Source organism: Cygnus olor, chromosome 2 (assembly GCF_009769625.2).
Source record: "Cygnus olor isolate bCygOlo1 chromosome 2, bCygOlo1.pri.v2, whole genome shotgun sequence".
NCBI classification, from domain to species: domain Eukaryota; kingdom Metazoa; phylum Chordata; class Aves; order Anseriformes; family Anatidae; genus Cygnus; species Cygnus olor.
The window spans coordinates 46,521,274-46,549,225 of NC_049170.1; the positions used below are offsets into that span (position 1 = coordinate 46,521,274).

At 41.8% G+C, this 27,952-nt stretch overlaps 2 protein-coding genes across 5 annotated transcripts; both read right to left on the minus strand.

Moving 5' to 3' along the window:
- Window positions 1-590: 590 nt before the first annotated feature.
- On the minus strand, window positions 591-27,883 carry LOC121065556 (C-C chemokine receptor type 5-like). 3 transcript variants are annotated; one of them, XM_040548458.1, is made up of 4 exons: window positions 27,790-27,825; window positions 9,910-10,008; window positions 5,994-6,146; window positions 591-4,611 (listed from the first exon to the last, which is right to left on the minus strand). In XM_040548458.1, the coding sequence occupies exon 4, from the start codon at window positions 4,598-4,600 to the stop codon at window positions 3,530-3,532; it is 1,071 nt and encodes a 356-aa protein (XP_040404392.1). In that variant the 5' UTR covers window positions 4,601-4,611; window positions 5,994-6,146; window positions 9,910-10,008; window positions 27,790-27,825; the 3' UTR covers window positions 591-3,529. The 3 variants fall into 3 exon arrangements, with proteins under 3 accessions (XP_040404392.1, XP_040404391.1, XP_040404393.1); XM_040548457.1 differs by lacking the exon at window positions 27,790-27,825 and adding an exon at window positions 16,027-16,514; XM_040548459.1 differs by lacking the exon at window positions 9,910-10,008 and having other exon boundaries at window positions 27,790-27,883.
- Window positions 18,679-27,878, minus strand: LOC121065555 (C-C chemokine receptor type 5-like). Of its 2 annotated transcripts, XM_040548454.1 has the most exons (3): window positions 27,790-27,875; window positions 22,322-22,474; window positions 18,679-22,021 (listed from the first exon to the last, which is right to left on the minus strand). In XM_040548454.1, the coding sequence occupies exon 3, from the start codon at window positions 22,008-22,010 to the stop codon at window positions 20,940-20,942; it is 1,071 nt and encodes a 356-aa protein (XP_040404388.1). In that variant the 5' UTR covers window positions 22,011-22,021; window positions 22,322-22,474; window positions 27,790-27,875; the 3' UTR covers window positions 18,679-20,939. The 2 variants fall into 2 exon arrangements, with proteins under 2 accessions (XP_040404388.1, XP_040404390.1); XM_040548456.1 differs by lacking the exon at window positions 22,322-22,474 and having other exon boundaries at window positions 27,790-27,878.
- Window positions 27,884-27,952: the final 69 nt, after the last annotated feature.

Here is a 27,952-nt window from a genome sequence, read left to right on the forward strand (position 1 = left end):
CTTCTGCTGACACGGGAGGGGACAAGGAAGGCTGGGTCCCGAGCCCTGGTGCTCCCCACCTCCAGAACATACTCTTCCCCCACAAACCCTTAAGTTTATTAAGGGGGTTCACTTGGAATAGGTTTGGGGTAGTGGTGTTGCCAACTTCTGATGGGATGCATGGGGTATATCACAGCTGGCAGGGTCTGGGGGAGGCTTGGAAGTGTCATCATCCCGATTCCAGCTAAATTTCAACCCTTCTGGAGACAGTAGAGAGCCGTTTTATTTTTGTGACTTCCAGGCTATGCATAGGAAAGCAAAAGGCAGTCCTTCCACAGCAGCTGGCTGGAATCCGGATACGAGCACATGCAAAACTTGTGCAGGAACTAAAACGAGCCTTGCCTCTCCCATACCATGCTATTGCACCTGCCTGACTCATTAAAAGCAGACAACACCCAATGAATCAATGGACCTCCGTTCTTCCTTGCCATTCCTGTTCTCCAAGGCTTGCTGCTGTTCGCACGCTGCCCGTAGCGGAGGTAGTCACTTTGATAGAAGATCCTCTCAGAATAATTGATTTTTTGTAAGGAAAGCAGCAAAACTTTTGCTAGTGAATTTTTAAATGGCAGCATTGAACGTTACAGTTGGCCCCAAGATGGCGCTGTAGCCCTAAGAACCGAAGAGACTTGGTGTGGGCACAAATCTCCTGTATTCACTCGAGGTTATCTCTGTGGTCGCTAGGGGTAGACATGAAACATACTAAAAACTCTTCTGTATTCTTGTTTATCTTAAAAACAGCGTTAATCTTCTAGGATCAGAGTAAGTTAATAGACAATCTGTGAAGTCGTGCTCCTCCCATGTCTAATAATAAAACCAAATGTAATGTCAAACAGAATAGCATGTTTATTAATAGATTACTAGTGACAAACAGTTAAGGACACTGAAGTTGTCCTGATGGCCCTGCATTACTTAATGATGCTGGTTCTTTGCCCACTTGTAAAACCCTGAATTTGACCCACCTGCTCTTTCAGCATTACAGCAACCTGTTTTGAAGAGGAATTTCTCTTCCTTTTTCATTCTTATGGGCTATTCTATAAAAAGGGAGGTGGGAGGGAGAAAGGATCAAGAAGCCTAACACACAAAAGTTAACCAACTTTAATGGATTGCGTAATTAAATATTGTTGCAGCCTGTTGGCAGAGTCCTTAACTGAATGCACCACCAGTGCTACCAAGTACTGTGTTTTCTATTATCACCTTCAATATCGATCACAGTTTACTACAGTAGCTGAAACCTGGCTTGTTTCACTTGCTGAATCATGGTCCGTTCTCAGTGAAGTCATGGAAACTCTTGATAAGCTGCTGATCTGCTATGCCACAAATCTCCCAGTTCTATCCTTTGGAAGCTACTTGTCCCTTGGAAAGATCTGTGCTGTAGGAGAGAACTGCAAAGGATTAGGGCTTCTTTTTGACGTATCTCTCAGAAAAGCTTCTCAGTGTGCTCTTGCACATTTGATAGCTGTGCTTTGCTCCTGCAAGGCTGGTCAAGACACATACCTTGCTCGGCACTCAAGCCTTCTAGAGCAAGTAACTCCTTACAGAAAAAGTGTCTTAGGATCCAAATAAAAGTTCTTGTCAAGAGCTGAATAAAATATGAAACCATTTTTATAAGAAGTATTACAGAAGGGGAGGGGGGGGGAGGGAGGGGAAGGCCACCCTAGCTAAAAGTTACTGCACGTAGCTTCCTGTCTCTTTAAAAAAGAAATGCAAATATTTGTCATTTGATGTTGAAGCTATCTGATTTCTATTTACACCAATTATAAAAACAGATGCAGTATCTTAAAAAAGAGTATGCAGTTGAAAAAACGTCTGAATTAGAAGGCATAGTATGGTTCTGTTTTATTTCCCTTGTGGATGTAGTCCAAAAGTGGTGCTTAATGTGGCAAAACAGAATAACTTAAATTAAGTGGTCTGATAAGCAAAGATTTCCGTATTTCACTTCCTGCTTTCACATGCACTTGGCAATGTAAAATTTCTTTGGGACTCTTTGAAACATTTATTTGCAAATATTTAAAAGGCTATCTAGAGGAGCTGGAAAACAGAGACTACCCTACTGGATAAGAACAGCAATAAAAATATTTGCTCTGATTTTCCTGCCTCCAGAGTTGTCCAAAACCAAAACTATTAGGGGAAATGTAAGAAATGCTAGAAAGACGAAGTTGGCCTTTTATTAATTAAATTATTTATTAATTAAATCAACAGCACATTTTCTATGTGTTCAAGTGCTTTGCCAGATCTGAACTTTAAGGGGAAACCCAATCATATTTGGCCATTAGTATTACCAATTTTGTTTGCATTATGGAAGCTGTTGCTCTCTGTAAAACTCCCCAAAAAACAGAAAAAATCGTCATTGCCCCTAAATGATACCTGCTTCTAAAACTAGAGAGATACTATATGCCCTTGGCTCTTTAGATCGGTGAATCCTTTTACTTGTGTGTGTGTGTGTTTTGACACCTTAAACGTCTATAGCATATGCTTATCTTTAAAAACATCTGGGTCAACCTTGTTCAAAAAACATTTTCACACCTCTAATGCTGTTGTGTTTTTGCAGCCTTTACACCTGCATTAATGCCACATTTTAAAGTTTTTTTTCTTAATGTAGGCCAGAAAAATGGCGAACAAAATAAGTGCACTAAGAAGCTAAAAAGCCCTATTAACTAATTGTCTGCATTTGATCTAACCTAGTTAAAGCTCCACGTGTAATACTTTATTTTTGAAATATTGTAAACATATTGATTTGCTGATCAATGACAGGCTATTGTACTTATTTTAATGCAAGTAGCATATAAAACAGCAGCTGATTGATAGAGCATTCTGTAATATCAAAGTCTTAATTAACTTAGTGACACTTATTTGTGACACTTAATAGTAAAGACTATTATTAGAATAATATGAGGAAAACCCAAAGGGTTAGTACTCAACCATACACAAAGGAAATACACACTATAATACTGGAGTCTTTTTTATATGTATAATATTTTCCCATATCGCTTGTAAAGATTCTTCATCACAGACCTCAGTAATTTAGCATTATTTAGAGAGATACACAACCAGATGGGATTAAGACTGAGTTTAAATGAGTGAGATGACTTGTGTAAAGTACAGCGAAGAGATGTTTCCAAAGAACCAATATCAATTTCTAACCACGAGTTCATTTCAAATATCGGTTTATGAGACTGCTAGCTTAAACCCTCAGCTTTATATGTTTTTGGTGTCTGTAGTAAAAAACTATACTACATTCACAAAAAAAAAAAAACCACTTTTTTTTTTTGCTACAGAATCCTACATTACCGTATCTAGATAGCTAATTTGATACATCCTTTTCATTTATGTACAAATATCCATTAGTATGAGCAAATACAAGCTTTGATACATATGTGTGTCGTGATCTTTAGCAGCTGCTTTGGAGCTAATATTCAGAACAGATTCTCCAGGCTTTTATCACAAGAATTGATTTCACAAAAGTCAATTTCACTTTTTTGCTAGGCACAAATTACAATGCAGCAGAAACTTCTTGTTCTCCAGTAGATTGCGTGTAGGTGGAGCTAGCCCGTTCAGATGGGTCAACATAGAAAACCGGACAGTATTTAGAAAAGTGGGATGCAATTTGCTTTCGGAAAAAGCTATGAAGATATTTTCTAAATTTTTCTCCAGCAAAGGCATAAATCACAGGGTTGATACAACAGTGGATCATCGAAATGGTTTCTGTCACTTGGGTTGCTTTGTGCAGTTGCCCACTGCCTTCACAACTAGTGATGGAAAATGAACCTTGAAAATCACGCAAGAGAATACAAATGTTATATGGTGCCCAGAAGAAAAAGTAGACAATCATGATGATAAAAATAAGCCTGACTGCTTTATGTTTCTTCTCATTCCTACATTGCAGTAATGTCTTAATAATTTGTGTGTAGCTGCAGATCATAATTAACATTGGAATAACAAGTCCCAGGATGTTCATTTTTAAGGTCAGGAATTGCTTCCATACATTTCTCTGATCTGATGGGTAATGAGCACTGCACGTATACCGTGAATTTTCCTTCTGAGTTTTGTGAAATACTATCCCAGGAACAGAGGCAAACATAGCAACAGCCCAAGTGACAATGCTGGTGAGGATGCCATAGGTAACTGTCCTCGCTTTCAAAGCAAACACTGCGTGCACTATGGCCAGATACCTGTCTATGGTCAACAGGATTATGAAAAAGATGCCGCTGTAGAAGCCAAGGAGGTAGACACCTGAGAGAATTCTGCACAACGCTTCCCCAAAAATCCAGTCATGAACAGCATAATAGGCCCAAAAAGGAAGAGAAAATATAAACAGCAAATCAGAAATTGCCAGATTGAGCAGGTAGATGTCAGTCATGCTCTTCAATCTCTTGTATTTTATCAGGATGAGGACAACGAGCATGTTGCCTGTGAGGCCAAATATTACCACTAAAGAATAAAGCGGTGGCAGAAGATTGGCTGCAAAGTGCTTTTCTTCAGTCCCCGTGCATGGTGCTGAATCGCCATAGTCAAATTCTGTTGTTGTAGCCATGTCAAGGAAGCCCATGGTATCATTTTCCATGGTGTGCTGGTCTGGAAAGAAAGAGAAGGATGGTTAACTGCAGGAAACTGCAAGCTTGGCAGTCAGGGGAATGAATGCAGCGGTTTTACCCAGCTGGGCAGCTGAGCTCCACCACAACCGCTCTCTCACTCCCCGTCCTCAAAGCGAAAGGGGGAGAAAATACAATGGAAAGGGCTCGAGGGTTAAGGACAGGGAGGTCACCAGCAATTATTGCCACAGGTAAAACAGCCTCAGTGTAGGGAGATTAATATAATTTATTACCTATCACTAGTGGACTAGCAAAGTGAGAAACTAAAAGCAAGCCAAAACCACTTTCCCCCCATCCACCCTCTTCCACCTCCTTCCCCGAGCGGTGCAGGAGAACAGGGACTGGGGGCTGCAGTCAATCCCTGACGCTTTGTCTCCGCTGCTCCTTCTCAGTCACTCTCTGCTCCTGCTCCACGTGGGGTCCCTCCCACGGGATGCCGTCCTTCCCAAACTGAGCCTGCGGGGGCTGCCCACAGGCAGCAGCTCTCCAAGACCTGCTCCCACACGGCCCCCGTACCACGGGGTCCATCCCCCAGGAGCAAACTGCTCCAGCACGGGTCCCCCACGGGTGGGCGGCAGCTCCCCCCAGACCCCCTGCTCCTGCGTGGGCTCCTCTCCATGGGCTGCAGCTCCGGCCCGGGGCTTGCTCCTGTGGGGGCTCTCCATGGGCCGCAGCCTCCTCCAGGCCACATCCACCTGCTCCACCGGGGGCTCCTCCACCCATGGGCTGCAGCGTGGAGATCTGCTCCATGTGGGACCTGTGGGCTGCAGGGGGACAGCCTGCTCCACCAGGGGCCTCTCCACAGGCCGCAGGGGAACTGCTGCTCAGTGCCTGGAGCACCTCCTGCCCTCCTGCTGCACTGACCCTGGGGGCTGCATGGCTGCTTCTCACTCCTCGCTCTCCCAGCTGCTGTTGTGCAGCAGGTTTGTTCTTTTTTTTTTTTCTTTTCCATTTCTTAAATCTGCTCTCCCTGAAGCCCACCCAGCATCGGTCACTGGCTTAGCTCTGGCCAGCAGCGGGTCCCTTTTGGAGCTGGCTGGAGCTGGCTCTGATCTGACATGGGGCAACTGCTGGGCTCTGCTCACAGAAGCCATCCTGCTACCAAGCTGTTGCCACGTAAACCCAATACAGTGAAACACAGTGACAGGACCTGGCCACTTCCTCATTTTGCCAGCCCCTTCTGCAGCCTCACCCAAGGAAGAGGAGGCAGCAGGGAGGTGTAGGCATAGGCCCACCCTCTGGCACCGGTAAAACCTATGTGACAACTGCTTGTTCAGGTTAGTCATGGTTTCAAGCCTTGAGGCCTCTGGGAATGGGGTCAGTGGAGGTGTAGAAACGCCCCTTGGCAAGGGGAGCTAAACGTACCCACCTGAGGAATCAGCAAGTCGGTGGTGTTGGTCTGCAGGGTGTTGGTCAGGCCGGGGCCATGAAACTGGCCTGGTCTTCAGTAACTCTGGAATAAAAATGTTGTGGAGCCCTGTCTTGTGCGGGCTATGCTGGGCACGCTCAGCTGATGACCTGCAGGGAAAATCACAATAGAAAGAACTGGTAGGCAACACCTTCTCAAATGGTATAAATGGTTTCAGTTGCTGTCAGCATGGCATATAACACCTGCATCTCCTGCAACATTCCTCCTGACAACTTAAAAACCTCCATGGTGCTCAGGGAATAAAGAAGTTTTGATTCCTTGTTTCAGCTGATCTTTAACAGTCATGATTCAGTAGCTCCAAAGTTTAGGTTGGCTACGTGTCTTTGAGAGAGCACAAAGACAAACAGCAGATATGGCTGTTACTGTGAGGGTGCACTAACAGTTCTTGATGTGTATCTGTTGTTTGATATTATCCTTCCTCCTTTGTTAGTGACTATTGCCAGTGAGGCGACAGAAATTGAGGAAGTGCAAGGGCTGATTTTGGCTGGGGAAAACAAAAGAATTTCTGCATGTCCTGTGAGGAGCTGGGAATAGGATTTTGTGAAGACAGGTGTAAGAGGGACCTGATGTGCTTCCCAGTCACTAAGTGAGGAAATTGATGCATTTGGTAGCCACTCAAATAGAGTTACTTGCCATTTGGGAAAATAGCTACACTTTTTTGTGGGGGAGAGGGGTATAATGATGACTGCTTTCATCAGGCATTGCATTTTCATGGCAGAACGATGCCTGTTCTCTTGACAAGGCAGCAAACTGCTTCTGAAACAGAAATCTTCAGGTCCTGCGCCTGCCCCTACTTGCTGTGTCATCTCTGACCACTCACGTAAGGCAGCAATGATTGCTCCTTTCCTGTTTGCAGCCTCGCTGTGCACTTTTTTTCCAGTGGAGAGGTCTGCCCTGTGTGACTGCAGATGTCTTTTGTAGACACCACATTGTCAAAAACATCACTTCATAGAACTCCCTGCACTCGAGTTCTGCAAGACTAAATGTAGTTGAAGAGCTCAGCCCGTGGTTGGAGTGACACTGAGGCAGGCTGCTGGTCTGCTTTTTTGTAGAAGTTCTCAGTCATCCATTCTGATTTACACTATGTGAAATCACTGAAACATCTTGGAGTCTAGAGAGAACTGTTTGGGTGAAAGGAGTATTTTCTGCTGTAAGAACAGTTCATTCAAAATGCTAATGTCCTCACCTTATTTTTCATCTAAATGCATAATTTAGCTAAACCTAGGTCTTGGAGAAGGGGCTGGTTGGTAGGTCTTTGTCCACATTCCTGTGACCTTAGAAATGAGGATCTGAGTCTCTCCTGAGCTGCCAGCTTGTTATGGCAGTTCCGTTACAGAATAGTGCAGACATGAATCCCTCCAAAAAGGGGGAAGCCTTATTGGAGCAAAGTCTGCACCTTCCAAACAAAAGGACATATTGCACTTGCAGACCTTCCCCCATCCCTTCCTCCTTTTCTTCCTGAGTCTGGCTGTTAACTGCTGCCAGTGTATCAAGATTGAGAATGCGCATGTTGAGGTATTGCTTTGACATGTAGAATTTGGAAAAAAGTTTGCTTCTGGAGAACAAGGAATAAAAGAAAATTGGCAAGTTTTAACAAGTTGGATGCCAGCTTTACCAAGATAAAACTTCTTGGGGAGACAATAAGTGTTGTCAAAATCCTCATAAACTGTTTTTCAGGCAGTTGTGATGACCTCTGTGAAACAGGTTTTTTCCACAGCCATACTAACTACATTATCATTACGATACTGAGATCATGGTTTTGTTGGTAAGGAAGTGGCTGTGGCTCAGGTGTATTGACAGTAAATAAGTAGATTTGAAAGTCTCTAAGGGTTTAAATTTTTTAAGTACTTTCAGAAACTTTTCTTTTTTTAAAAAGAAAAAAAAAGCACCTTCATAAAGGAATTCTTGGTCCAAAACATTACCTTCTTTATTTCGAAAACATGCCAAGACTTGAGCACTGCACAAATACTTAAGACTCCTTTCATCTTGATCTGTGTTGCATGCCCTAACTATATAAGTCCCTGGTACTGCTTATAGCTAAGTATCCCCATTTCCAGTTTGTCCTTCCACTGTGCACAGGGACTGTGGGATGAGGGACTGGCTGCACAACAGTGCCATCCCCAGCACATCCTGGGACCAAGGCCAGTCTGACCCTCCTTGCTAGTCTGGCTAGCAACTGGTAAGAGCATCAGCAGTTGCTGAAAATGAGGAGATTGTCCTGCTGGGCAGAAGCCAAGCGTTGTACAAGTGTGTGTTCTCCTCTCCCATGGTGGAAGGGTTTGAAACCACAGCCCAGAAGAACAGTTGCAACCACAAAGCAGGCAGGAGGCCGCTAACCGCATCAGGGGGCTGGGAGCATGTTCTGCATTCAGCAGCGCTTAGGGGGGGTTATTTCTCAGCCTGTTAACTCTGGATCTTGATCATTTTTACACCTGCATGATGCTCATACATAAACGTGGCTATGAAAAGCAACTGAGTCATAAACCCGGAGTGGGATTTTATAAGTATGTGATTGATTGGTAGGGCTCATGCAAATATTATTGCAAAATGCTATCTCTATATTACTGCAGCAGTTCCTTTCATGGCAGCCCCTTCTTCCTGCTAACTGCCTTCTCAGTGCATTCCCTCCTCTTTCATTCCTCTGCCGTCTTGGAATGAGAACCATATCTTTCCTGTTTCTTATATCTTCTTCCTTTCAACCCCTTTTGCATGCTTAAATTGTGGTCTCCTGTCTGAGTGGTTCTTTCCGCTAACTGAGCCTAGCCTTTGCTTAAGAAGCCTCTCTCTGCAAAAGTATTTATTATGCTGAATTGTGTGTAGTATTCAGTTTATGCTGACAATGGAAGCTACAGATGCTACTATGGAAAATGGAAAAAGGAACTGCCAAGTGGTTTTGTGCTTAATCCTATAGTCTCACTGTTTTAGGTAATGGTGTTGGCTGCTGTCGGAATGCTTCACTGCATTAATTGACCGGGCTTGCTTACCTAATTAGAAATATCTGACCAGGCCTGTGTTTCCTAACAGTGGGAGAAAAACAAAGATCATCCTGGAAGATCTCTGAAGAAAGAATATTTCAAAAAAAGGTCTGTATTATTTTGAATAGAGCTTAGATACATGCAATACTTCTAGAAATTGCAGTCTCCTGTAAAAATTCTGTTGTTTTGGTTGAAACTACTAGTCATGCAGTTTTCAAGATAAATGCTCTCCATAGGCAAGCTGAGCAAAACTGTATGTCGCTGTTTCATACTGAGTTTCAGGTCAGAGCTCTCTGTTTTTAAAGAGACAAAAATTTTATTAAAACTAGTTTCAGTTCATTTGCACCGTGCTTTAAAATGATAACAATGGAAAAGGTGCAGTGAATGGAGGTAAAATGCTAAGCTATGCTGCACGTAAACAGGTTCCATGAGGCAGAGCATTTAAAATATATCAGATTTTCTGTAAGGGAAATAAGTACTCCTGCACATCCTGTAAGGGAAGTAAGTACTCTTCACTCAGATAAGATGTTTTATCTTTGCATTCACAGTTTTAAAATCCAAATTTCCATCATGATATATCATCTTCAAAATAAAAGAAATGTTCATGTGTAAGCTGTTTATCAAAGAGCCATATTCTATTACATTTCATACCCCAATCAACCTGTAGAGATTTGTTTCTTCTAGCAGTTCTGTCCTTTAAAAATAGGGTATTCCATTTAACATATTCTATTAGTTTCCCCAGGGCATTTTTTAATGTTGAGTACACTGTCAAGATTCAAAAAGGTTTTTTTTTTTTCACCTCAGTCATTAAAGTACCTAAACAACTACTAAATGCAGAGGTGGGGGGAAAAAAAAAAAAAAAGGAAAGATGACTTACCATATATCTCATCGTGCAAGTGATGGCTTGGATCAGTGCATCGAGAGTAACGCTTATCCGATTTGCTACCCACTAGAAGAAGGTTGAAAACACCTCTTCCTGCATGAAGAAGGATGTATCAGATTGAAAACTTCTAGCAAGCAAATCTGTTTTCATTTAAAAAAAAAAAATCAAGGAGCAGTTCTCTTTTTTCTAAAAATGGGTCATCAGATGTTACTTTTCTAACTCTGTGAGATGTGCAAAGAGATGTTGAAATTTGTGGAGGATCCTCTTAGGAGCTGAACTCAAGGTTTCACAATCTACAGCTGTAGTTGTAGAAAAAGGTTTTTATATTGTTTTCTTTCTCATTTAACTGACCTCTGAGTCAAAAACAGTTTACATGAGATTCATCCCTTTACATTTCTCGATCATTTATTTCTTTTATGACATTTGTCCCTTAACAAAAGTGGAGAAATTAGAATACACCTTTATTCATTTATAGCCACAGAGTTCCCTGTGCTTTGTGTTGGTTTGCTCTGAGCTGCAGTTCTTATATTTTAGCAGATTTGATATATTCAGTTTTTCTCAAAACTAGTCTTTTGAACTTTGACTTAGTCTGTATAGTGTGTCTGACCTATTAAAACAGCACTATTACTCAATAGAATTAAGTCATAAAAGCCTGATAAAATGTGATTTCTTTGTCCTTGTCCACGTATGTCAATGTGGTTGATTCCTGTGACTTTTAGACAGAGTTAAACTAAGTCTGCACTGTGAGTAGCTGGGTAGCTTTTTAGATCCTTCGTAGACATCAAAGAAACCACACAGGAGGGAGGAACAGGACAGAGAAAGCAAGTGAGAGATGGTGCCTTATCAGATGTCTGAGAACCCCCGAGAGAGAAGACCTGAGTAAATACCTAATAAAGTACAAACCCCTGCCTCCCCTTGACATCCTTGACCCTTTCTTTTAAGGTTTCTGGAGTATCTTATCCAATCAGCCTCATGAAGACCCTAAACGGATCTCTTTCCCACACTCAGTCCACAGTATCCTCAAAAGATTTTAAAATGCTAAATGGAAATATCTTGCTTTGGATGTGTTGTGGTTCAACCCAGACAGCTAAGCACCACACAAACATTCACTTACTCCCCTGCCTCCCACGGTGGGGGAGAATTGAAAAAAAAAGAGTGAAAAACTCATGGGTTGAGATAAAAAAAACTGAATAGGATAGAAAATGAAGGGAAGAAAATAATAATAAAGATAAAAGAATACACAGAGCAAGTGATGCACAATGCCATTGCTCACTACCCACTGACCGATGCCCAGCCAGACACAGAGCAGCGTCAGCCCCCAGACAACTCCCCCCAAGCTGTTATTGCTGAGCACAACCCCATACGGTATGGGACATGGCTCTGGCCAGTTTGGGCCAGCTGTCCTGGCTGCATCCCCTCCCAGCTCCTGGTGCACCCGCAGCCTCCTGGCTGGCAGGGCGGTATGAGCAGCTGGAACGTCCTTGACTCTGTGTAAGCAGTGCTCTGCAACAACTGAAAGATCGGTGTGTTATCGGCATCACTGTCATCCGAAATCCAGAACCCAGCTCCATACCAGCTACTGGGAAGACAATTAAGTCTATCCCAGCTGAAATCACAGGGCAGGGTGCTGCCTTTCCTTCATGGAAGTCAAGGGAATCACAACTTCTGAGTTACATCTCAGACTGGGGGGGGAGAGTAAAAAGAGAAGAGCTCAACATGTGTTCCTTTTCAACCCTTCTTTGCTTGAAGGTCTGATCGAGGTCTTCATTCCATAAAATTAATATTTTTTTCTCTTCCTTCATCACTTTTCCAATGAGCTCTTGAAGGGCTGGTATCTTAGCATCAAAATGAATGGCTGCTGCAGTATATTCTAAGATTATATTCACAGTACCTTACTTGATATTAGACCCCCCTATACAGTCAGTGCAAGGAGCTGCTCTTTAAAATTTTTCCACTACACCTATATCACGGTCCTAAATTGCTGTCAGACTTGGCTGACTCAAATCATGCTTGAAGATTCCTACATCTCTTCACCGATGAAAAAGAGGGAAAATGGAAGAAAATATATCAGTTCCCTTACTGAAATATGGGAGCGCGTCAGACCGAGCTCAACTTTCAGACTGTAGTCCATAATCCTGTCCCTGATAGTGGTGACAAAAAGATGCAGGAAACACTGCCTGAGGCAGCAAAGAAATATCTTAACCACATGCAAAATTTCATCCAAGCCTCAGTCACTAGAGGTGGATTTATATTTCTTAGCTTGAACATCTGTTCATTCCAATCCTTTTCTGTTTGATTTCTTACTGTCTAATTAAAAGTAGTAGTAATGGAACGGGGAAGTGGTCAGTTCAGTGTTTTGTCATAACCAGATGGGGGCATGATTTACATGTCCTAAATATGGTGTCACTTTACAGCTCAAGGGAGATCTCAGATCAAAATTGTATGAGCAGACAGCAGCCACCTATATAGCGTGAGTGCATGCTCACCACCAGACTGTGGCACAGATTTACAGCCACAGCATCACCTCACACCAGGAGGACAAGGTAAGACTGCACCAAAGCCTCCTTAGTTCTCCACCAATGAACCTGTACCTGCACAGCTGCTGCACTTGATCATGTGAGGTGGCGAGCATGGAATGATGAGAGTCCTAGAAAAAAACATGAAAGGCCATGCCCTGAAAAGAATTTCACTTCACAGTCTTTATCTTCTAATGAGTTGTCTCTCATTATATAAACAATCTCACTTGTCCAATGATACTTTTTTTTTTTAACAAGCTCTGGCTATACTGACTATATTTTTGTCACAACATATTAGCACTAGTTTATGCTTTGCTCCCTACATAATCTTTGCCAACATATCTTTAGTACTTTATTGAAATTTGAGAAAAACAGATGCTTTAATCATGATTTCTTATAATTCTCAAAAAAGGTATTGTAAAAAATTAAGTTTACAATGCATAATTTGTAAGCAGTCTACCTATTAAAATTAACAGTCATTTTTAGAACTTATTTTTGAAGTCTGACTCGTTGTTTGCCCTGCTTTGTTGTCCCCACTGAGCACTGTCTATTACATGTTACTTAACCTGCTAGAGGCATTAAAACCTTTCACGATCTCACACTATATGAAGAAGGGCAACAGTCTCAAACCTGTTCTTGGGCTTGTCTGTTTTTCATCAAACTTTTGATTCTGAAATGCACTCTCACAAAAATCATAGGATCATAGAAACAGAATCACTTAGGTTGGAAAAGATCTCTCAGATCATCAAGTCCAAATGCTAGCCTAGCACTGCCAAGTCTACCATTAAACCATGTCCCTCAGCACCACATCTGCACATCTTTTAAATACCCACAGGGATGAGGACTCAATTACTACCCTGAGCAGCCTGTTCCAATGCCTCACAACCCTCATCAGCTGGGCCCTAAAGGTGGACAAGAGGTCCTCCACAGAGAGGTTGAATAGCTATGACACTTGGCGGCCCAAAACCACAGACACACCCTGGCAGTGGGTGCCTGGGCTGAGACTTTATTATCAGTGCCTACAGGAGATGTTCAGTTAGCTCTACACCTACTCCAGATAAGCAGGGCTTCTGGGAACTCAGATTTGATCAGATCTTCCATGTGGCTGTAGGCGAGTCCAGGCCCCTTGTGCTGTTCGCCTGCTTCTGGGGCCATATCTTGGTGTTGTGCTATTCCTTGATGCTGTTAGGACAATACCTTTTTTTGTCTCCCTCTCCTCTGCCCTGCTTTCCTCAGTGGCTGTCAATGTGCCCCTGCAGGACCTGACTTCCCATCCAGTCCAAAGCTCCATCACACCAGCCTGGGACCGGCCATCTTCCTGCTGCATGGCCTCCTCCTCCCTGCTGCCTTCAAACTGCCTCCAGCTAGTGTGCATCAGCACTGAGGTATGGCCAATTCAAGTAGCACATCCATTGCTACAAGTCAGATTTTCTCAGTTTTCCAGTTTTATTCTCAATTCCTTGCCCAGCAACTGTTTGAAAAAGTGCACTGCAGATTGCCGTGAGCTACAGATTTTAAAAATCTTCACCTCAGGCGATGAGGTGAACCTCATCGAACCTCAGCGTTTTACCACAAAATTGAAGCTACTGTTCAAAAATAAAAGGAATGGTAGGTGGTTTGGTATGGCTTGGGATGTTACCTATGATGGTTTTACTTGCAGAGACGACTAGGAGTTATGTTTAGTGGCATGACACTCATTTACTTCATAAAGACATTCCTAGAATAGTAGTGGGTTTCATTCCTCACCCGCGGGACTCAAGCTGATGTACTCTGCAGGTGTGCAGCCATGTACCCCGTCAATTCAAATTGCATTCATCAGTCTCTTCTGTCCAGTGACTTACTGTATCATTCATCCTGACGGTCATCAGGCTATCACACTAGTAACATCCAGTAACTCAGTAGTATGGCATTTCCACAAGGAGATGCTGCCATTTATGAGAAGCCTGCAACTATCCTGTGTCTGCTAGGACACATAATAGATGCACACATACCAGTGTGACATACAAATGTCATCAGACAGAATTATGAGTACAGAAATTTGAAAATGCAGCTAATAGATTGCAGAAAAAAAAGACGGCAGAATGGCAGATACCTTTCTTAGAGATACATGATACTACAGTGCATAACACTCTTATCAAAGGCTACAGCTCCAGCAAATGCAGATCATCCTTTCCATCTGGAGAAGAGGTCTAATGAAGATGTGTACACAGACCTGATGCATTTCCTTTTCCATATGTTCTCCCCATCACATCTCATTGTGTTTCTTGTATCAACAAAATCTGCTTCCAAATTAAATTAGGGTAGCATGAACGTATATGCCCAGTAATCAGTAAAAGATCAGTAAATTAAATGTTTTTTTTTTTTTTTTTTTTTTTTTGGAGAGGCTGAATACAGACATCCAAGTAGCAGAAACTACTTAGTTGTTGGGTTGTTTGTTTGTTTGTTTTTTCTTACCAGCTTTTTCTTTCAGGCTTACAAGTTCTTTTGACTTTCATTTTGCGGTCACTGTTCAATTACACCATCTAAGAAATGAGATAAAGTATATCTAATCTTACCCAAAATTATCAGTGAGGATCCCCCAAATAAAAACTGAACAATGTAAAACTGAAAAGCAGGAAGAAGGAAGTCAGCAAAATTCTTAAGAGAAAAGGCCCTTACACTTGTTAGATGTAAACTTTTGAGGAAAACGGGGACAAACATTATGTACCAAATTCTGCCATGGACTTCTGCTATGGAGACTAGTAAACAGAAGAACCACAATATTTTACCCATTTCACAAATTAGAGGAAGCTGGATTAAAAAAAAATAAATAAATAAAATAAAAATAAAAAACCTCTAGGAGACACAAGCATTTTTAATCTGGATTACTGCTTCTTCACAATGTTGTTTATTGGCAGTGAAATCAAGGTAGGTTTTGTTGTTGTTGTTGTTGTTGTTGTTGTTTTCCTAATACTAATCTGTTTTCTGTTTGTTTCTCTATTATAAATCTTGAAATTACTAATTGCAGCACATACTAATTTCATTGCTATGGTATTATTTTTGTTTGGGCTTTCCCTGAGTTGCTATTGCTGATCTAGCTATGCTTCCTGATATAGCGAGGAAGAGAACATTGCTTCCTTCTACTGTTTTTATCCAGACTTCTGATGTGTTCCACCCTAGTTTACATTAAAAATAAATAAATTAATTAATTAATTAAATTAAAAAGTAGTGCAGTAGATTTTACTTTTTGGTCATAGCTATACATCCCAAAAATTTTCAGCAGAGAACCCCATTTTTACACAGCCTTTTAATTCTCACATTTTGCTGCTTCCAGTTGCATTTACAGTACATAAATTCTCTGTCTAGAGGTGCTGTTTATGGCTAGCTAAACTGCGAGCCAGGAGTACTCTTCAGTACGCATGTATGTCCTGGACCTTTGGTCAGCCAGGCTGGGAAGATCACACACCAAATTTCTTCGCAGTGAAAACCAGGTCACAGAAAGAATGGAGAGAATCGGTACAATTACAAGGTATACACCAGGAATCAGAAAGCACTTCAGAATGCCAAAGATTAGCATATAATTATATAATTATATATAGTCTATAATCATGCATACCTCATGGTAGTGTCCCAGGAAGTAATGTCCAGGTGGCTTCTTCACTCCCATCCACTTGGTTTCCACTCCATTCAAAAAATCTGGTATTGGGATGGGTTGTGTTGCTATTGTCGTATGCTGATTTTCCTGCTGGCACAACCTTGTAGACAATTCCGCAAAGGTGACTGCCACTTGAAAGTTGGTGCAGTTTTGCATATCAGCCTGTGTATCTGCTAATGCCACCCTCCTCCAGTTCAGTGGTGGGCCCCACCTTCCAGGATCAGTCATTGCAGACTTAAAACACTCAAACTGAGATTACTGTCACTGTCATGGTAATTAAAAAACTGCTCAGCTATTATACAAACTTTTCCCAACCATGCCATTTTCAGAATGATATACAGCTCCTAATAGGCAAGTGTCACCAGAATGTGGGTACAAAGCCATGCCTTTGACTCTTATTTCTAGACAAACATCCTTACTTGTTTTGGCCTAGCTAATTGCTGTTTGTATTCTAAATGCACCAGAATTTACTGGTTTGTTTTTATTTCCCCTGCTGTCTTAATTTTTTTTCTATACTGTACAAAGATGCTGTCCTTCTCAGGTCACAGTAACCACAGTAGCCACTGGAAGGTCAGTAGGTACCAGCAGTTGAAAACAGCTGTAAAACTAAACTTCAAAATGCAGCAGTATCCGTCTGCTGTGCTGTTTAACCTGGTCAGCATCATGTCATTCACCTGTCACTTCATTTCTTTGTTTTTTGTTAACTTGAACAAGATACTGTATGAATTTATCATTATGTTCTTTGCATTTAGCCCTGTTATAATTTTCACTGGAAGAAGTGATATTTATTTTGGAGCTTCTTAACTGAAAGTCCCTGTTATTTGCCTAAATCTTTTAACATTCTGAATACGTTGAAGTATTTGTACTCTGATCTTCCTGTTACTCTGGCTATTGCTTTATTAGGCTCCGTTAAGACTAATAAAGTCATCTTTACAATTTTTGCCACTACTTTTCCATATTTGTCCATTTTCATCTACTTCTCTTCCTTTACACTCCATTTACCTTTATTTTATGTAAGATATGTACACATAAGGTCACAGTTGGGTTAGCAAATAAGAAAGTCATAAAACAGGAACACCCCCATGCACTGGTTACCAGAAGTTTCACTGCTTCTGTTTGCCACAGACCAACCAATGCCAGTGGTAATAAATCCGGTGGTTGGTTCTGAGTACTGCTTAGCACTCACTGATACCATATATGCACTTTTTCTACATTTCCTTTTGCCCTTTAGGAAGTCTGCCAGTGGCCTGACAGTCAGCACAATTACCTTTTGCTGTGTGGGGAATTCCTCCCCACGTGCTTCTGAATGTGTGGCAGCAGCATGTCCCAGCAGAAAAGCTGGGATCTGTCCTGTCCCGTACCTAACTAATCTGTCTGATTGGGTTGGGGGCTGTGCACAGATATTTGTCAAAGACACATGGAGATTCCTTTCATAAGCATGCCATGTGGAATATAACACCCAGTCGACATGCTATCTCGTAAGAAGTTCGGTGCCAAATATTTTGAACTTCTAACAATTTCCATATAGCAGTTCCACATTTGTTTTAAATAAACATTTTACTTGTAGCGTTCACAGGGTCTTGAATCTTTCGTTTTCTGGTGCTACTTGCACATTCTCTCAAATGCTTGCTTTTTTCCCCCTCAGTATGTCCCCAGAGAGGGTCGGATGCCTCCCAAGCACTTGCAGTGGTTTTTCCTTGAGTTAGTTTCTTTGCTGTAATTACAGTCCTGGGGTGCCCTGCCATTTTCTTAACTTACTTCTAGTTCATCACACAGTTCCTGAATCTCTGCCTGCTTCTCTAGCTCTTACGTACATATTGCATCATCATCTCAATGCTTTTCCCTGCAGATCTTGAGTTATGGAATATTTGTGTCAAAATGTCTATGTATTTTGTACACAAAAATTCTCCCCACCTCTCTGCCAAGGTGATTTGCCCTCTTTCACAGAGCCTGGGATCTCGTTAAAACTTCCCCACGGGTAGCTCCATCCTGCTGTGACCAGACTGCTTGAAGTCTTGCTACCTTATGTTGGAGCTACCTGGCCTGCAGCTACACCATTCCGCAGCCCCATCTGACTTGTTAAGATGCACAATCTGCAATAAAGCTACCTACAGCATATTAATGCCTTGCTTGTCTCATTACAAAGCTGCAATGAAGACCTATTCTGACTGACCCAGAATCATCCTGCCAGGGCACATAACGTAACAATAAGTTGATCCTGTTGGGTTGGGTTTCGTTTGTTTTCCTGTCAAGAAAAAAGTGCCATCTTCTAGTTCTCTCCTTTATTCCTCCCCTTTTCCTATTTATAACTGACACAGCGCTGTTTCTCCTACCTGGCAGATCTCACCCATCTAAAATATGTGCCCCCAAACTTTTCCCAAAGCCCATTGTAATGTGCTCTTCTCAAGCTTCCTGGTGGAAAAAAGCCATGCCAGTACAGTAGTTTCTGGACTGTGCAGACCATTCTCTGCTTGGTTGGTGTGGTTTGCTTCACTTCAAAGTGTAGTATTGCGAGGGTTAAAGTCCATCATTGCATCTTTTTTCTACCTCCATTCTGAGAGCAGAGATGATGTCCTTTTGCCTACAAGAAGAACATGGGCTACAAGGTATACCTCACTTTTCAGACACAGATTTTATTAGTTTCACTTCATTAACACAAAAATAGGAAGGAACATAATTCCAACAAGACAAGAATTTAAAGTTCTATGATTCTGTGAAAATAAAGCACAGCATTAGAAATACCATGGCTACAGCAGGATTTGTATCACACTGATCTAATTTATACTTTAACATTAAAAAGGTGCTTTCACTTTTGTGCAGTAAAATGTACAAAAGAAAGGAAAAATAATATTTCCAATTAAGAAAGTTTACTGTGAGCATAGTTTTTGGTCTTTCCTTTGTATATCTGTGGCTATTAACCTCACAGGGGAGCAGTCAGAATGTGATGGCTGGTAGGACCATAGCTAACTAATAGAAGCAGTACCGTGATGTAACAGGGCTAAAAAGGGAAGAGTATTAACACCACACAGCTAAGCCATCTGATTTCTAAATTAAGAAGCTGGTATTTTCAGGTTCCTTTTCAGTCAGACAGGTTGTCTCCCCCAGAGGCCATTTAAATCATGTCTGCTTCTGACACAAGTATCTCTTTTTCCCTACTCTCCGCTGAAGGATCTTGAAGAGATTTGCTGTCAATGTAGGCATCTGTCACATGCCTAATGTTAAGTGGTGTGGAGTCCCTTCTTCCATCCTTGTGTTGCCTGGAGGTTAGTCGAACCTGTCCTTGCAGATTTCTGTGAGCAAGGCCTTGCTTGCATGCATGAATAGTGTCCCTCGAAGCAAATGGGAACAAAGCAGAACTGTTCACTTGCATAAGGAGTGTTCACCTGCACTTCCTTACAGTTTAAAGCAACACCTTAAAGTTAGTATCATGTCCTAGAATACCACTTTCTTTTACAGGAAAATTCCCAATAATGGCATAAATGTATGGCCATAGGACACCGGTGAGTAATGGTCTCAAGTCTTCAGTAAGGGTGCAGTCCCGACTGCAGCACCAGAGGCCATGAATGCTATTCTCCTGGGAAGGCAAGGAGTTGTATCTCCTCTACAGCTGGTTGCTTTTGTAGTTCCAAGGTTGCTGTCTTCCTAGAAGTGTTTCCCAAATAGCAGACTTGCTGTGTATGTCCAGGATGTGTTTGTAGCATGCAGGAGCCTATCCTGACATGCTTTCTGCATCTGTCACACAAAATCTTCCTCTACACATGTGATTTATATGTCCAGAACTAGGGAGGCCTCCACTCAGTACTGAGTTCATGGTCTCCAAAATCCTCCAGAGGGTCCTGATATTTTCATACAGAATCTTGCACAGCAAATACCAAGGTGATTTTAATTCTGTCCTTGCAGATCTTTGCTGATGTACCTTTATTGGATAAGTGCTGATTTCCTCGGAGGAATATATGTTAGAAACAAATTCATGTTTTTTGGGTGGGGCGCAACACTGACTTCTTTGCACTCAGTAAAATTGGTGTGTGCAGTCACTTGTGAAACTGCACCCACAAAAATCACGTTACCCATTAAACTCACTTTGGAAAATGTTGTCAACTGAACACTGATATGGTTGGCATAAAATTAAAGACCTAAAATAAAAACTCTAAACCTTAGCCTACAGTAAAAAGGATTACGTTTAAAAACAACTACACTATTAACTAACAGATAAATCCATAGGTTAAATGGCTGCAGCAAGATAAAAGTCAGTCAACTCCCATCAGAGGAGAGATGTTTTCTTGTTATATCTCATATTCATCCTTTTCGTGGAAGTATCTCTTATTCATGTAGGGAACATAAGGGAGTGAGGAGTAAAACGAAGAAGACTGAAAGCTTCCCACTACCAAATGGCCGGCTATGTTGCAGAAAGAATACTGTCACTTCCAAAAGCGATCAGGATTTTAGGTGTTTGCTTAATGCTATATACTGAACAGGCACATCAATCCTCAAAGCTTCCTCCTGATCTTATATTGTTCACATAGCTGCAAATGCTTCTTGCAAGATGATTTATTACTCCTTAGTTTCTTCAACATTATATTCCCCCCTGGTAAACCTCATGAGCATTTGTTCATTGGACAGAACTTGGTTCAACCACCAGAATAAAACTATTCTGGGCCCCATTCAAATCTTGATGTGATCCACCTATGGTATTAACAATTATTGGAAAAATGGTAGATTCTGTTAGTTTAAGAACAAAAAAAAAATGTAATCCATGGGATTAACCACAAAAATTGAGGCTCATGCAGTTTTTAGTAGTGCTTGACATAAAGTTCTTCAATAATGTCATGCAGTTCTTAATGCAGATATTTACTAGCTAGTCTTTTGATGTATTTTTACAGTCCAGTAGAGATGTCATGTTCTGCAGTGGATGGTGTGAATGTGGAATTAACTCTTTCTAATTTTTCACGATAAAGAGATGGACATTTTTTGCAGAGGTGAGCTGCAACATGCTTTCGGAAAAAGTTATAAAGATATTTTCTAAATTTTTCTCCAACAAATGCATAGATCACAGGATTGATACAGCAGTGGATCATTGAAATTGTTTCTGTCACTTGGATTGCTTTCTCCAGTTTACTTTGGATTTCACAATCTGTGTCAAAAAATGAAGTTTGAAATGTATGCAGAAAAGAAGCAATATGGAATGGTGTCCAGAAGATGAAGTAAAAAATCATGATCACAAAAATAAGTCTGACAGCCTTCTGTTTTTTCTCATTCCTACATCCCAATAATGTTTTTAGAATTTGAGAGTAACTGAAAATCATAATGAACATTGGAATGATAAGTCCGAGAATGTTCATCTTTAAAATGTAGGAGTACTTCCAATTAATTGAGCCATCACTTGGATAATGAGCACTGCACGTATACCGTGAATTTTCCTTCTGAGTTTTGTGAAATACTATCCCAGGAACAGAGGCAAACATAGCAACAGCCCAAGTGACAATGCTGGTGAGGATGCCATAGGTAACTGTCCTCGCTTTCAAAGCAAACACTGCGTGCACTATGGCCAGATACCTGTCTATGGTCAACAGGATTATGAAAAAGATGCCGCTGTAGAAGCCAAGGAGGTAGACACCTGAGAGAATTCTGCACAACGCTTCCCCAAAAATCCAGTCATGAACAGCATAATAGGCCCAAAAAGGAAGAGAAAATATAAACAGCAAATCAGAAATTGCCAGATTGAGCAGGTAGATGTCAGTCATACTCTTCAATCTCTTGTATTTTATCAGGATGAGGACAACGAGCATGTTGCCTGTGAGGCCAAATATTACCACTAAAGAATAAAGCGGTGGCAGAAGATTGGCTGCAAAGTGCTTTTCTTCAGTCCCTGTGCATGGTGCTGAATCGCCGTAGTCAAATTCTGTTGTAGTAGCCATGTCAAGGAAGCCCATGGTATCGTTTTCCATGGTGTGTTGGTCTGGAAAGGAAGAGAAGGGTGGTTAACTGCAGGAAACTGCAAGCTTGGCAGTCAGGGGAATGAAACACAGTGACAGGACCTGGTCACCTCCTCATTTTGCCAGCCCCTTCTGCAGCCTCACCCAAGGAAGAGGAGGCAGCACGGACATGTAGGCGTAGGCCCACAAGGGCTCTCTGCCACTGGTAAAACCTAAGTGACCACTGCTTGTTCAGGTTAGTCATGGCTTCAAGCCTTGAGGCCTCTGGGAGTGGGGTCAGTGGTGGTGTAGAAACGCCCCTTGGCAAGGGGAGCTAAACGTACCCAGCTGGGGAATCAGCAAGTCGGTGGTGTTGGTCTGCAGGGTGTTGATCAGGCCAGGGTCATGAAAATGGCCTGGTATTAGGTATCTCTGGAACAAAAATGTTGTGGAGTCCTGTCTTCTGTGGGCTATGCTGAGCACGCTCAGCTGATGACCTGCAGGGAAAATCACAATAGAAAGAACTGGTAGGCAACACCTTCTCAAATGGTATAAATGGTTTCAGTTACTGTCAGCATGGCATATAGACCAACTGCCACAAGAAAGTAAAAAATTACAGTGCTGTGAATTTTTAATTGCCTCAGGATTTGATTTAAACCTCTGTTCAGGCTTTTACTGACATAATGCCCTTGGTCAAATGATTTCCTTGATTCCGTACTTTATTTTATTGAAGTCACAGTTCTGACGATCAATATGTGATGTGGCAACTTCACAACAGGTGCAGCACAGTAATTGAGGAAGTGCAAGGGCTGCCCAAAATCTCTGTCCCTCTGATTTGGGCTGTGGGGCTGTGGGAGGGAGGGAGCTCCCCTGAGACAGAGGAGTCCCAGTCTAGGAGGTAAGTGGTACAACAGAGCTATGGAAGTCCTTGGCCACTTCTGTTGCAGTGCAAGCAGGTAAAGGCGTGAGACTTGGATGCCACCAAACCCTTCCCTTCCTGCCACCACACCTTCCCCTTTTCCCAAATCCCTGGTAGGCCTCGGAGCCAGATGCTGAAGCATAGGTTTGTGTAATTTGGTCTCTGAAAAGCTGAGGAGAAATGTCTTCTCACAGGCTCTTGGAGAAAACAAAAGAATTTCTGCATGTCCTGTGAGGAGCTGGGAATAGGATTTTGTGAAGACAGTTGTAAGAGGGACGTAACGTGCTTCCCAGTCACTAAGTGAGGAAATTGATGCATTTGGTAGCCACTCAAATAGAGTTACTTGCCATTTGGGAAAATAGCTACACTTTTTATGGGGGGGGTGGGGAGGGGGTATCACAATGACTGCTTTCATCAGGCGTTGCATTTTCATGGCAGAACGATGCCTGTTCTCTTGACAAGGCAGCAGACTGCTTCTGAAACAGAAATCTTCAGGTCCTGCGCCTGCCCCTACTTGCTGTGTCATCTCTGACCACTCGCGTAAGGCAGCAATGATTGCTCCTTTCCTGTTTGCAGCCTCGCTGTGCACTTTTTTTCCAGCGGAGAGGTAGGCCTGTGTGACTGCAGATGTCTTTTGCAGAGACCACATTGTGAAAACCATCACTTCAGTCTCCCTGCACTCGAGTTCTGCAAGACTAAATGTAGCTGAAGAGCTCAGCCCGTGGTTGGAGTGACACTGAGGCAGGCTGCTGGTCTGCTTTTTGGTTGAAGCTCAGTTTAATTACTGTAGTCGTCCATTTTGAGCTGGGGCTTTTGTTATCTAGTTTGGAACTTAGTTTGAGATGTAAAAACATCAGAATATAATTGTGGGAGTAATAGAACTGAAGGTAACTGGTTCTCTTGTGATTTGTCTTCTTTGTTGTCCAAGTCTTACCTTCTCTGATGGGTTGACCCTGGCCAACAAGCAGCTAAACCCCCTATCCAGTCACTCACTCACACACCCCACAGTGGGACAGGGGAGAGAATCAGAAGGCCAAAAGTGAGAAAAACTTGTGAATCAAGATAAAGACAGTTTAATATGTGAAGGAAACAAAATGTAAAAAGAGGTGATGCATTTGCCACCTCCCACTAAACAGACTGATGTGCAACAAGCCTTGCAGCAATACCTGCTTTGAAAAAACTCCAACACAGTTTTATTGCTGAGCACAGCATTATATGACAAGGAACATATTTTGGTTCACCCATCCCAGCTGTAGTCATAAATCCAAAACACAGCGCTGTATGAACTGCTGTGAAGAAAAGTAACTCCATCCCAGCCAGACCCAGTACAGCTACCCACTGCCAAAATGCAACTCCTTCCCTGTACAATTTATATTCATGCTGCCCAGAAATACAGCATGTGCTGTGGTTATTTTGCTTTCTGTCTATGACCTGACGGGAAATCTCTGAGCTTTTGCACAGGATAGAAGTCAGATCCACCTCTTCTCAACAAGCATAAAACATGAAAATGTTTTCTGAAATACTTTCTAAAATATGCCTTATCCTTTGCACACAAGCAAAGTTAATCACCAAGAGCTCCTGAAAACTGATCTGATCTTGCTAACAAATTATATTGGAACAAGTTGTTTGCATTTCATTCCTGATTCATTTATCTTTAACCATTTTTCCAGTTTTCATTTTCATGCAGAAAGGAATGTCTTCTCTAGAAGCTGTAGCCCTTGACAAGAAGTCTGGCTTTGGCTCTGAAATGATTAGGTCACGAGCATTCAGAAATGGGTGTGTTAGCAAAGGCGTCTCGAGTTTTATCTCTGTTCTTGTGCTGTGAGTATAAACAGTCTTTTTCTGATTCTCATTTGGGGACTTGTGATTGTTTGGCTTATTTCTTCTGAAATTACAAATATTCAGGAAGTCTTAAGGATAAGGATTTTCATTTGCAGGGCATTCTTGCTAGCTCGATGGGCTGCATGAGGCCATCACTGTCCCACTATCCTGCTCACACCACAGTGAACTGACTCACAGTTTCAGAGTAGTTTTGTTTGTTAACAGAAATTCTAGACAATTTCTGCCAAAGTGGGCAAACAAGTCAAACATAACCTTGAAATCTAAGAGAAGGGGTATTTTCTTTTCAGTTCCCTCTAAAGCATCTAAATACACTAGTAGTCCAATAAGAGGCCACTCTTGCTTCCCCTTAGAGGACTGGTTATGTTCTGAGTCTCCAAGAAGTTTGATACACTAAAGTGTGACCAAGCCTTGGTCCAAGTACCTGCTCCCTGGGAAACTAAGTGAGGCAGCCACAACAATTTGCTCGAAGTCTGCCAGACTACCTGTGGCTATAACAGCACGTTCTGGGGCCTTATTTTATTAGGCCCACTCTCCCACTGGCTATACACCCAATAATATACCCTTGTGATGGCAATCCCAATACCTACTGCCAGTCTTCATAGCTCTTGTCAGAGATTCTTGTAATGAGGATGTATCCTTTAAATCATGTCTTTCAGATTGTTGTACTTGGGCATTTGGGCTGCTTCGAGAGAAGCCTTGCTAGCTCTTGAGTATTAGCTGTTATCTCTACACTATCACCTTCTGCTACAGGAGTGTCTAGGTGCTGGTATGATTATCAGGCATTTGCATTCAAGCTCAGAGTGCCGCTGCCCTGCCACACTGATTCATTTGGGGATGGCAGTCATCACAGCTCGCTGAGCCTGCTGTGCCCTGAGTGGGATTTGGACAGGGTTTCCTCACTGAAGTCATAACTAATAGAGGAACATCAGCACATGAATGGAGCCACTCATCTCAAAGCTGAATGGCCCTCAAATTCCCTTTCCCTTTCTAGGGCCCAAGACAAGGTTTCTCTTTCAAAGTGCTACTCCTTGCTCCCCTCCTTTTCACAAATGGCAGTTTGTCACACAGAAAAAGAAATAACTTAATGACTTGTGATCAGCTTAAAAGTATGTCAGCAGTACCGAGGGCACTTTGTGAAGAGAGAGAATTGTGTTGTAGCACAGATTAAAACTGGAACCCAAATGAAGAAAAATAATACTCTATATCCAGATAGCAGAGTGGGCATTGTAAGAGAGATGACCATTGTTTCCTGCTAGCAGCTCTATCCCTTTCACATTGCCTTGGTCTTTCCAGAAGGAGTCTCTGGACAGGCAAAACTGCAGAGTAGTCCATGTGTGGACCAGAGATACCTTGGGAAGCAAGCATTTGTTCACACTTTTCTTGAGTTACCAAGAAAGCTGAAGGAAAAGGTAGAAGTACAAACTAAATGCTATTTGTAAGACTCTGAGCTGATACTTTCCCTCAAACACATCTTGGTATGTGATAGAAACCACAGGATTTATTTCCAGGATATCACTGGGGAAAGACAGTCCCTTCCAAAATTAAACCTCACTTTGGAAACCTCTTCCTCTAACAGCTGAGCATTAGACACTTCTTCCCTTTGGAGCTGCTTGCCTGCTACCTGATTAATTTTTCCATTCCTGCAGAACTTTCAAGCTAAAAATATGTTTTGGGCTGGAAAAAAACAGACTCAATTCTCTGTGAATGCTCAGGATCCAATTGTTTCCATTCCCCATAAAAAACAGAGAGGCAGACTTGTGAAAATTCTGAGCTCTTCTGCAGTTAGTTCGGCGGTTGCAAGACAAAAGAAGTAGGTGTTTTTATCTAAATAAATGTACAGTGAAGGAGTAGCGTGAGCACTCAAAATAAGTAATCTGAGAAAGAGAAACTGAGACAGATATTACATGTTTTCCACTAAGTCATCTGTGTAAGAGGGCTTTTTTGTAGTGCAGGCTAAATCCTATGCTAGTATTTCTGTTCAGATTTTTTTCCAGTATCTCTGCTTAAACTGATTCAAATAAGATGTTGAATTCAGAGAAATTCAAACAGCCATTGAAGTCACAACCATTCTGAGGACGAACAGGAATATAAAAAAGAATAGTCTGGAGTGGAGATTTCCAACGTATGTCATAGGATCGTGGTCATCCTGCCCTCCCATGTTACTGCTGTAAAGGACACCACAAAGAGAGGCTCAAGCCCTCTGCACAGGTGGTATCAGCTGTTCCTGTCAAATGACAGTGGAATTCTCCCACAAAAGCAATTGCTGCTACAGCTCTATATTTAATATACCGAAGGAAATAAATATATATATATTTATTCTTACACTATTGTAGCTTTTTTGCTGATGCCCAAGTAGCAAGTCTCATTTATCAAGGCAGAGGCGTGAGTGGTAAAATTTCAGCAAAGTACTGATGAATTTTACTCATGTAAAACTTCATTGAAAGGTAACTGCAAGCTACTGGCTGGCCATAACACTGGTATCTGTAGTTGAGAGATAGAGTACAGACTTTCTGCTTGCTCAGAGACATCACATTAAAAGAGGAAACAATCCCAAAGAACCCTTCATAAAGTGATAATGATAAAACACCTTTAGTATGTTAAATTCTCAGATAATACAAAGAAACTGTGAATACTGTGATAGGATACTGATGAAGGACATCTGCCATCTGCACCTGATAGAACATGATGTGGCTTAGATTTCAAAAGACTAGATTAAGTGTGAAGGATTTGATGTCTGATCAGTTTATATCCCTAGAGGAATACATTTTCAAGCTACTGACCTCCCAGAACAGTTTCAAAACCAAGATCCAGGACATTTCTAGGAAATAATTTTCTTCACCATTTGTCCAGTTCAATTCTCTTACACTTCAAAACTCTTACACTTAGCCTTATCCTGAGCTGTAAGCTGGTTACAAGACCCAATTGCTACTAAAGACAGTATCTCTGGCAGTTCTGCCCCCACTGTCATTAGACACATAGGCTTCCCCACACAACAAGTTTGAATCTGTATTTACACATTCACATATAAGAGAAAAAAAAAGAGCTACTCACTGATTTATCAAGCTTGCTTTATCAGACCGTGTCGCCTTCGTCTTTGTGAACAAACATATAGTTAAACCCTATATCTGAAAATAGGAAACAGCACTTCCTGTGTGATCTGTTGCAAAATATTACAAGTATCAAGGGCACAGTTCTTCTTTCTGAAAATTATCAG

What these genes read in the sequence shown, in the direction of transcription:
- LOC121065556 (XM_040548459.1), bottom strand. Translation starts at nt 4,600, where the DNA reads ATGGAAAATGATACCATGGGCTTCCTTGACATGGCTACAACAACAGAA.
- LOC121065555 (XM_040548456.1), bottom strand. Translation starts at nt 22,010, where the DNA reads ATGGAAAACGATACCATGGGCTTCCTTGACATGGCTACTACAACAGAA.